Source organism: Impatiens glandulifera, chromosome 3 (genome assembly GCF_907164915.1).
Source record: "Impatiens glandulifera chromosome 3, dImpGla2.1, whole genome shotgun sequence".
Taxonomy (NCBI): Eukaryota; Viridiplantae; Streptophyta; class Magnoliopsida; order Ericales; family Balsaminaceae; genus Impatiens; species Impatiens glandulifera.
In genome coordinates this window covers 5,564,892-5,576,566 of record NC_061864.1, presented here as the reverse complement: position 1 = coordinate 5,576,566, position 11,675 = coordinate 5,564,892, and the positions used below count along the sequence as shown (strand labels likewise).

Here is an 11,675-nt window from a genome sequence, read left to right as displayed (position 1 = left end):
ATTAAGAAAACAAAACTTATAAGATTTTGTTTATACAAGTTAAGAAGCAAAACTCAAAATTTCAACCAATAACCCAACCCACCTCAAACCCAACAACCAACAACCCTTTTGTTTGAACTAAAATCACTTTTTTTTAAACAAAACAAATAAAATACACCCAAGTAGGCAAGTAGTGAGTTCCTCTCTATTTGAATTAGTTGAACCATTTAATTTATTTGATCATATGAACTCCAAGTTCAAGAGAATCAATGGTGAATTCGTATCTTCTTCAAAGCTCATCTGCCATTACAATAAAAAATGCTTACATTGAATCTGAAATCTCCAGACCATCAATCCCAGTCTCATTCTCCTCTCAGATTCCCCGTTTCTCCCTTAGGTAGTAACTAGTAAGCATGCACTTCTATCAGTATATCTCTCTCATTCATTTTAGAATGAGTTTTCTAATAAATTTGATACATTTTGCATTTATGAAAGTTGTTCTCGTATTCATATTTTCATACAAATCTGTCACTTGAGCTTCTATTAGCCTTGTATATTATTTTACAGATTTAATTTATTGATTTGATATGATGAATACAAGATTAGATTGGTGTTGTTTGATTGATTCTGATTTGATTTAATGCTTTGATTGTTACTAATCTTATCTGGAAAGCTTACACATAAATTGTTTTCATTTCAGAAATTCTAAAGTTTTTTTACAGATCATGGACCATACTCTATCTTGCAACTCAGCAATGTTAAATAACTGTTGTTGTTACATTGTAGAATTATGAAAAGCTCAAAACAAGTTGAGGCCTGCAAAGCAAAAGCAGTCATGAAACCAACAAGTCAATTTGATGAACTAATAGAACTTGACATCTCCTTGAGTCCTAGTGTAAATGCTGTAAAGCCCTCAAAGACTATGGCCATAAGTGATAAGTCGACTGCTCTTGTTCAAGCTGGCATTCCTGTCATTCGTTTGGCAGCTGGTGAACCTGATTTTGACACCCCATCTGCCATTGCAGAGGTACTTATCTAATTCTTTATCTTATGAACACACACATTTATCAACTTGTAATTACTTTTGTTTGTATGATTGTGTTGAATATATATATGCTGGGATTAATGCCATTCGTGAAGGACACACAAGATATACTCCAAATGCTGGGACTCTTGAGCTTCGGTTGGCAATTTGTCACAAATTGAAAGGTTTTCTAAAGACATATTGGTTGTACAATTATAAATGGAAATTAATGATTTATATATTGTGTAGAGGAGAATGGGATCTCTTGTACACCAGATGAAATTGTGGTGAGCAATGGAGCTAAACAGAGCAGCTTACAAGCTGTACTTGCAGTTTGCTCTCCAGGAGATGAGGTAAATTAGATGTTCAACTTGAACCAACCAATTATGAATTGGTAAAAAAACCATAAACCCTGAATCCTTTAAGAGCTCGATCTTCACTGAGAATGAATTAGATTACATTTGTTTTCATTATTTCTTTGTTTCTCATTGAATTTTCTAATTCTGGTCTGTTTTAGTGATGATAACCCCAATTAATAAAAATAGGGAAAATATGTAATGGTAAAATTGTTGGAATTTTAGGGTCACTTGTATAATAAATAATTGTGCATGTGTCATATTTAATATGAGCCAAAATAATGTGATCTAATGTGAAATTAAGTTTATGGCTTATGGGTGTATTTGTCATGAATATAAAGTGAGGATACCTAAGTGACATTTCTAATTTTATGAAGGGGCTAAATTAGAAATTGTCAAACCATAATAACTAACTTATTGTTGGTTATATGTAACGGTAATGGTCCCCATTTGAAGTAACGTCAATTCTCCTTTGCGTCCCCATCAACAGAGAGAGAAATTCATTGACTTACTCATCAAATGGAAGAACCATTCCATATAAGGAAAGTTTAAGGAAAGAATCATTCAATCCATGCAAAGTTTAAGGAAAAAGAAGATTCACTATTCATGCGATTAATTAAGAGTCATTCACTATTCATGCGATTAATTAAGGTACGCTTCCGCCGCATTAAGATTTTAATTTCTCACATATTAAATTAGCATCTAATTAGGATAATTCTAACAAAAATAACCTTATTGATATGGAGTTTAAGATTATTTTCATAATCTTTTTTTTTTATCCAAACAAGATTCTGAATTCCCCCAAATAACCCAAACTCTTCTTTTAGTTTACCATGCTAGATTTAATCCAAATATTTGTCAGGGTGTATCATCCAAGACCAACATAATGATCACACTTTGTAGATAGCCATATATGGTAGCTCAAATAATAAGAGTTTTATATTCGATTTACACTGAAAAACCTATACAGAAGTAGTGGGGTAATTGTGCTTGACTTTTTTTGGAAAATGAAAACCTGGTCTAATAAAAAAAGGTTCAGACATTCAATAATCATTCAATTTTTAGAGTCAATTGAGGTAATGATTCTATATAGGAATTATACCACTGTTTTGACACTTATTCAGATGATTATATTGTCTTAAGAACACTTGTTCCATTTACAGCTAACTGACATTTTGGCTACAATACTTGTAGGTTATAATTCCAGCTCCATATTATGTTAGTTATCCTGAAATGGCAAGACTAGCCAATGCAAACCCTGTAATTCTTCCCACTAATATGTCAGACAATTTTCTATTAGATCCTGAACTTCTTAAATCCAAACTTAATGAAAAGTCACGACTTCTGATCCTTTGTTCTCCATCGAATCCAACTGGCTCTGTCTACCCGAGAAAATTGCTTGAGGAGATTGCTGTCATCGTGAAGAAACACCCAAGACTTCTGGTGGGTTGCAAATCATTCTCTCTTTTCTAATTTCATCTTCACTAATGAATTAATCTTTGGTTTGGTTTTCATTCAGGTTCTTTCGGATGAGATATATGAACACATAATTTATTCACCAGCAACTCATACTAGCATTGCATCATTGCCAGGCATGTGGGAAAGAACTCTAACTGTCAATGGTTTCTCTAAGGTACTTAAAATCTTTTTTCAATTGTCATAAGTATAGAAAATAAAAATAAAAAGGTTGAATCTCATAATTTGTGGAACATTCATTTGCAGGCTTTTGCAATGACAGGGTGGAGACTCGGATATATTGCTGCTCCAAAGCATTTTGCTTCGGCATGCAATAAACTTCAAAGTCAGGTAAAACATTAAGTATAATTTTATTTTCTATCAAACTTGTTGATAATAATGTGATTAATTTTCTTCATTATATATCATACAGCTCACCTCAGGTGCAAGCAGTATATCTCAAAAGGCAGGTGTGGCGGCTTTAGGACTTGGCTATGCAGGTGGAGAAGCTGGTGCCATAATGGTTAAAGCATTTAGGGAGAGGCGAGACTATTTGATTAAAAGCTTTGGGGAATTGGATAGAGTTAAAATCTCAGAACTGCAGGTAAAAACATATTGAAATGAGATCCATTTAAATATGATAATCCTGTTGGAATTTTTAAACTAATTCTATAAATTCCATTAATGAATGGAAATTAGAATGTGGGTAATAAAATTAAATCAAATTCACATAAAATTCAAACGTGAATTAAATGGTGAAATTTGATCCAAATGTTTGAATTAATTAATTTAAATTAATTAATTAAAATGCCTTGATGACCAATTAACAAAATGTTGTTAATTTATAGAGTGACTTACATGAGTTTGTTATTATTATTAATTGTTATGATAATTTAATATTATTATTAACATATTAAAAAAACCATGTAACGTGAGTATTGCAAAATAAATGTCTTCATTAATTTTGGCAAACAATTACCCTTCATTAAGAAGAAATATTAAAGCAAATGAAAAGGCAAACAATGCCAACCGTTGGATCAATTGATGATTTAATTAACTGTTTATTATTTCAACAATCTAAATAGTCATTCTATCCCACACCATCCAATGGACAAAAAATACACATCACTTCATCATTTTCTTTCTTTCTCACTCTAGAATTCCAAAAGTCTTCTTCTTGTTTTGTGAGTGTTCTTCGAGTTCTTCGATCAATATTTTCCGTTGAAACCCGGTGATAGTTCAGGTACTTTATCAAGCTCGTTGTGTAGTGATTCCGGTGCTGAATCACTACTAGATTCGTTGTACCCTGGGAGACAGTCATCTGTGATAAGCTCTAGCACATGGGGAGACGGTGGAACTGTTTTAAGAGAAATGTGTCTAACACATGCCTCGAATCAACCATCAAATACGGTGATATTGTTCTTCGTATATCTTATTTTATTTTATTTATTTGTAACATCGTATGTATATATATTTTTCTGTTATTTCAAGACATTATTTCTAACAATCTTAAAACAGTTTCATATGCTAAGTTATTTAGTAGCTTTTGCCGTTGAAAATCTTTGTCTTTGATGTTTCAGAAATATGAGTCACGATGTTGCAAAAGAGATGATGACTCATTTCGACAAGTTGAAATTATTCATCTTAATAAGAAGAAGAATCGACTAATAAAGATAAGTCTTTATTATACACGTATAATTTTAATTATTAATATTTTTCTTGTATTATTAAAAGCTTAATTTTATAAGCTGATATATGTTTGACATATAAATTTTCTCAAGAAACATTAATTTGTATATTCATTATACAAATGTTATATAGAAAATAAATTAGAACACAATAATTTAATTTGTTCTAGTCTTATTTAAAGATTTGTTTGGTTATTAATAATAATGAATGAAAATAAGAAAGTAACTAATATGTTAGCTTTCAATTTTTATAAAATTTATGGTGTTAAAATTAATTATAATTGAAACATATGGTTTCAATTTTAAAATAATTAATTATAATATATACCTTCTTTTTAATTAAACAATATAATTAATAAGAATATGGTAGGATGATTTAATAAATAAAGAGAGATAATATCTTTATTTATACATATCTTTATTTATACATTGTTTTATATATTACATTTTATTATGGTAATAAGTTATCGTTTTAAATGTGTATATATTCATTGGTTGACAGAGTCTAGTCAAATATGAAGTAAAAGTTGTCTCTAGAAAGAAGACAAAAGGTCATAAAAGCGGTACAACAATGAAATGGCGCATTGGTGCAGTGGTTCAAAGTTCAGACGCAATGGTGCGTGACACTAGTCATTTATGGTGGAACCATTCAAATTTCTTGTATAGAAATTATTAGATGAATGGAGCCAATGATTTTTTTTTCCATAGAAATCTGATGTGTTATAAAATGACACTAGTCATTTATGTTTAAACCATTCCAATTTCTTTTGTAGAAATTATGAGTTGAATGGGGGCAGTCAATGATTTCCTTATAGAAATCAGATTTGTTAAAATGACTCTAGTCATTGATATTAAAACCATTTCAATTTCTTGTGTAGAAATTATGAGTTGAATGTGTAGTCAATGATTTCTTGGTAGAAATCAGACTCGTTAAAATGACTCTATCCATTAATGTTGGAGATGAATGAGGTAGTTAATGATTTCTTTATAGAAATCAGACTTGAGTCATTGATGTGAAAATCATTATAATCTCTTGTGTAAAAATTATTAAATGAAATAAAATGGAACACTATAGAAATTATGTGATTCATAATGACAGAAAATGAAGGTCATATGTATAATGAGATTAAATAAGTTATTTGTTTTTAGAACTTATTCTAATCATGCATTTAAAGAGACATGACTATGTTATTCGAAATTGTCTTCGCAAAAATTGTCTCGGTGAGAACAATCTACTCAGATTTATTTTGAGCATGCATAGTCGCTTCACGCCGATATTGTTCAAAACATGGCAATGTAAGTGCTTCGATTAATATATGAAATATATTTGATTATGTGCTAATTGATTATTAATATAAATCATGCATATTAGCTAATAATATGATGATTCATGTTATTCATAATAAGTATGATTATCCAAAAAAAAAATTTATATATATATATATAAATTAAGATTTATTTTCTATCTATTTTTATTTTAATAGATAATTTTGAAATTTGTCACAAATATGTGTTCTTTGATTGACAAAGAATTGTTATAGAATGTTAAAGGTCATCTAATTAATTAAGAAACGAATAATTGATGACATGAATATTTATTTTTATAATTAGTTAGTTTTATATTCGATTAAAAATAAATGATCAACATTCTAATTAATTATCATATATTTTTTAAACGATATTTTTAATGATAAATGAAGTTGTATATATATTTGTTTAATAATATATATGACATATTATTTATCTGATTACGTTTCTATGTTATTGAATATATATATTATAGTTGTTTTGTCATTGTGGTGACTAAAATAAAAGAAGCAATAATATATAATATCATATATATATATATAGATATATTAATTTTGGTTTAATATAAGATACTTGATATACATTGTCCAATTGCATCATTAAGACTTATTTAATTTGATAATTTTGAAATCAAATAATTACAAGCAAAGTCTTCTTTGATTTGAGAATAATGTGGCAAACGTGCCGATATTACGGGATGCAAACGTGCAACCGGAAATAAATGTTTAAGCGACTTCGGTCAAAGATGCTTGAAACATTATGATTTCTTTTGTAGAAATCATGTGATATGGTGAATATTTATTTGATTAAATATTCTAATTTCTTTTATAGAAATTAAGTGTTGAAATAAATATTTTAATTGATTAAATATTTTAATTTTTGATGTAGAGATTATGTGAAGAATGATTTATATATGAATAAACATTCTAATCTCTTTTATAGAAATTATATTTTATTCAATTAAATATTTATGATATAGTTATCTTATTCATTGTATGATAAGTATGACAAAAGAAATTTGTAAAAGAATTGTGTGACAATTTCTTGATTATAAAATCATTGATTTAAATCATATAAGTGTGTGATTTAAAAAAGGGTACCAACACGAATGTGGGGGCAAATATTTTATTGATTATAACACAAAAATAATTGTGTATATTATAATAAATAAAAAGATAATTTATTGTTAGAGAAATCTGTTCTCTATAAAAGATAAAGTTGCGCAACTTTACAAAAAGAAAGAAAATAACAAGAAAATGTCTTGTTTATATTTGCTGAGTTGGTGTTCAAATCGATATTTTAGATTTGAGGATTTTGAAATCAAGAAACGTGTCATATTTTGACATTATTTTCATAAAACTATGAAGAAACAATGTCTTCTTCAAAAGGATTTTATGAAATAAATGAAAAAAAAAGTTTATAAAGTCTTGATATGACTTATAACAAATTTTATAATAATGATATAAAAATTTGATCATACTTTTATTAAAAAGTGTATGTGACAATTATATATATCATGAAGACAATGAAAATTATTTCATTACGTGTCTTTTGTACAATATTTTTATCGTTGAAAATTACGATAAAAATGATTAAATCCATAAAGGATATTAATTGCACTAAACGAAATATCATGTTATTATCAAATGATATATTGATATTATTAAATGAAAGACTTTACGTCTTAAAGTGAATATGTTTACACTTAAAAGTGCAATCTACGTATGGAAATCTTCTAAGAAACTTATGATGGATAGATTAAACGTTATAATCTATATTTTTGACTTATGTCGAAAAATAAAATATTTTTATGTAAAATATATAATCGTTTACACGAAGGCAGAATAGTTCAAAGACATTTTGTCTACTAGTTAGCCAAGTAAACAATATTTCCATAAAAAAATTAAATGATAAGCATGTACGGATGACTATGCTTCTTATTAGAAGATGTTCCAAGGTTAACTAAGATTGTACCAACATAAATTTCTAATTATTGTGATAGTAATTATAAATTGGACAAGCTTAGAGTCAGTGACAAGTCTAGACATACACGTCTTAGACATAATGTCATTATACTATACTCTCTAATGGAGTTATCAAATTTGACTATGTAAGTCAAAGATAACATTGTGGATCCACTAATCAGATTATTGAATAGAGAGATAGTTTGAAGTCTTTTGAGACATTAGCCTACTATAAGTTGGTATGAAGGAAAACCCAACCTATGCAGACTGGAGATCCCAAGAACTAGGTTCAATGGGACAACCTAATTGTACTGACTTGGAAAGTTATTGTTGAGGATTAATCCTATAACGAAACAATATATATTTTGACGAGGATAAGCATATCGCTTTTAATGATTCTTTGTGAGCAAAGAGATCACCTATGTGAGGGAGAAGTGGGGCCGCTTCGAAAGAATTGCACGGCTCAATTCTAGACCCTCTCACAGAACCAGGCGCGTGTTCCATGGCCAAAATGGACACATCCATGAGAGCTTGACATGTATCAGGGAGAATTCTATGTGAAAGTGTGTAATCGTTTACACAAAAGGCAGAATAGTTCAAGGACATCGAGTCTACTAATCAGCTAGTAAAGTTATATGCTTTCACAAGGGAAGGTTCAAAGGGTTACACATACTTATCCTATGTAGAATTCAACTGTTGAACCTTCACCGGGTTAATCTTTTAATTTCCATTAATGTGGGGGATTGTTGGAATTTTTAAACTAATTCTATAAATTCCATTAATGAATGGAAATTAGAATGTGGGTAATAAAATTAAATCAAATTCACATGAAATTCAAACGTGAATTAAATGGTGAAATTTGATCCAAATGTTTGAATTAATTAATTTAAATTAATTAATTAAAATGCCTTGATGACCAATTAACAAAATGTTGTTAATTTATAGCGTGACTTACATGAGTTTGTTATTATTATTAATTGTTATGATAATTTAATATTATTATTAACATATTAAAAAAACCATGTAACGTGAGTATTGCAAAATAAATGTCTTCATTAATTTTGGCAAACAATTACCCTTCATTAAGAAGAAATATTAAAGCAAATGAAAAGGCAAATAATGCCAACCGTTGGATCAATTGATGATTTAATTAACTGTTTATTATTTCAACAATCTAAATAGTCATTCTATCCCACACCATCCAATGGACAAAAAATACACATCACTTCATCATTTTCTTTCTTTCTCACTCTAGAATTCCAAAAGTCTTCTTCTTGTTTTGTGAGTGTTCTTCGAGTTCTTCGCTCAATATTTTCCGTTGAAACCCGGTGATAGTTCAGGTATTTTATCAAGCTCGTTGTGTAGTGATTCCGGTGCTGAATCACTACTAGATTCGTTGTACCTTGGGAGACAGTCATCTGTGATAAGCTCTAGCACATGGGGAGACGGTGGAACTGTTTTAAGGGAAATGTGTCTAACACATGCCTCGAATCAACCATCAAATACGGTGATATTGTTCTTCGTATATCTTATTTTATTTTATTTATTTGTAACATCGTATGTATATATATTTTTCTGTTATTTCAAGACATTATTTCTAACAAATCCTTAATGTTGTTGTTGACATATACATTCGTATAGGGCGCATTCTATCTGTTCCTTGATTTCAGTTCATACTATGGAACAGAGGTTGAAGGATTTGGTTTAATTAAAGATTCTGAGTCTTTATGCCAATATTTGTTGGATCAAGCTCAGGTAAACTGCAGTTGTTTTTGTTTGTTTATTTGTTTCAACATAGAATAGAATAAATACAACAAAAGAAAATTGATAAAACATACAAATTATTATAAGGTCAAATTACATTTGGATCCCCTGTTTTAGCAGGTAGCTTTAGTACCAGGTGACGCGTTTGGGGATGACACATGCATCAGGATATCGTATGCTGCTTCTCTTTCGATGTTAGAGGCTGCTGTAGAGAGGATTAAGAAGGTATTGCTATCTTTTTCAAAGACTGCCCTTACCAATGTCTAAATTTTATTTCTGAATTATGTGTATTACAGTTGTGTTGGGATGATAATCATGCACCCAATAACTATGATCTAATTTCTAGATTTGTGTGTATATTTTCTTTTCTTTTGGTACCATATGATTGTGTGATGAACTGAAATGACCAGCAATGTTTATAAGCTAATAAGTGATTATGGTTGAACTTGTTAATATTATTTTTCTATTTTATACAAAATGTAAAAGATTTGTTTAATTGAGATGCCTGAAGTAGACATTAGTAAAGAGTTTTTTTTTTTTTTTAGTGGAATTTGGTTTCATAATAGTTGTCCTAGTTGAATTATTTAGATTAATTTTAAATAAACTAAGATCATGTTTTTTTTCTTAATTCATACAAGCCATAAATTAATTTATATCATATCTTTGAAATATTTGTAAATCAACTACAATTATTTTAGGGAAGAATGTCAATTTTACACACCAAGTTGTAAGAATGTGTCAAATTTACTTATTAAGTATCAAAATTCCATTTATATGTATGAACTTGTCAAAATGTGTCAAATATATTTAAAATAACAGAAATGTTAAACGGTGTTAAAATTTTTGCCACATGTAATATCCACATATTTTTTATTTTTTTAAATTGACATTACTTTAATTATTTTTCTATTTAAACAAAACCTATTTTTACTTTCTCTCTCATCCCTCCACAACTCTCCATTTTTTTTCTAACTTTTCTCTCTTTGATTAACTTAAGTTCTTTTGGATTTTTACCTTCTTCTAACCTCCAAGTGCTCCTTAACTGAACTTTAAATAATCATCATCGTTGGTGAAAGTTTTTGTTGGTCGATTCCTAAATCATAGACGTTGTGGCCAAAATCTTCATTAGTCGAACCCTAAATCATTGTCGCCATTAGCGGACAATGCCGAATCAAGGTAAAATCTCCCTTAACCGACTTGTTTTAATTTTAGTTTTCATAATACTCACCCTGTTAAACTTTATCAGCTCCCAGACGTAACCCCCAAATCCAAGTCTTTCTCAGTTAAACCTTACACTATCATCATCATTGGTTGAAACATTCATTGATCGAATCCTAAATTGTCAATGTTGTGGTGAAGTCTTTGTTGGCTGAATCCTAAATTGTCAGTGTTGTGGCGAAGTCTTAATAACTCGTTACTTTTTAAAACAATTTTTATAATTAATCAACTAAATATTATTATTAATAATAAAATTACTCATAGATGGAGAAATGAAGAGAGAAATATTTAAAGAAAATGGTAAGTTGTGAGGGTAAAGAAAGAGAAAATAAATAAGAAAATATTTTAATGTTTTGTTTGAATAAAAAATAATTAAAATAATGTCAATTTAAAAAAATAAAAAATATGTGGATATTACATGTGGCAAAAATTTTAACACCGTTTAACATTTCTGTTATTTTAAATATATTTGAGACTTTTTGACAAGTTCATACATATAAATAAAATTTTGATACTTAATAAGTAAATTTGACACCTTCTTACAACTTGGTATGTAAAATTCACATTCTTCCCAATTATTTTATTATTTAAATATATATATATATATATATATATATATATATATATATATATATATTAAGTGTGACTCCTTTTATCAAGTTAAATTTCATAATAGTAAAATTATGGTTACTTATATGAATTTAAAATATTGGCGAAAAAAAGATATTTCAATCAGTGATACATATAAAGTGGTCGTGACCGACCTACTAGCTTTTGTTGACATTTTTCGTGATTTAAGCACTTAAAGTCATTTGTGTGGTGTATTTGTCGTGCCTATTATTCATTTTTTTTTATATATTTTGGCATTACTTTATTACCGTTCTAGTTTTACCATTACAATAAAATGTAATATTTTTAA

General features: G+C 28.6%; 1 protein-coding gene across 1 annotated transcript; it reads left to right on the top strand.

The window, feature by feature from the left end:
- Window positions 1-248: 248 nt before the first annotated feature.
- On the top strand, window positions 249-9,820 carry LOC124929007 (bifunctional aspartate aminotransferase and glutamate/aspartate-prephenate aminotransferase-like). Its single transcript, XM_047469261.1, has 10 exons — window positions 249-376; window positions 766-949; window positions 1,005-1,188; window positions 1,253-1,356; window positions 2,554-2,802; window positions 2,879-2,992; window positions 3,082-3,165; window positions 3,248-3,418; window positions 9,416-9,529; window positions 9,659-9,820. The coding sequence occupies exons 1-10, from the start codon at window positions 249-251 to the stop codon at window positions 9,803-9,805; spliced, it is 1,479 nt and encodes a 492-aa protein (XP_047325217.1). The 3' UTR covers window positions 9,806-9,820.
- Window positions 9,821-11,675: the final 1,855 nt, after the last annotated feature.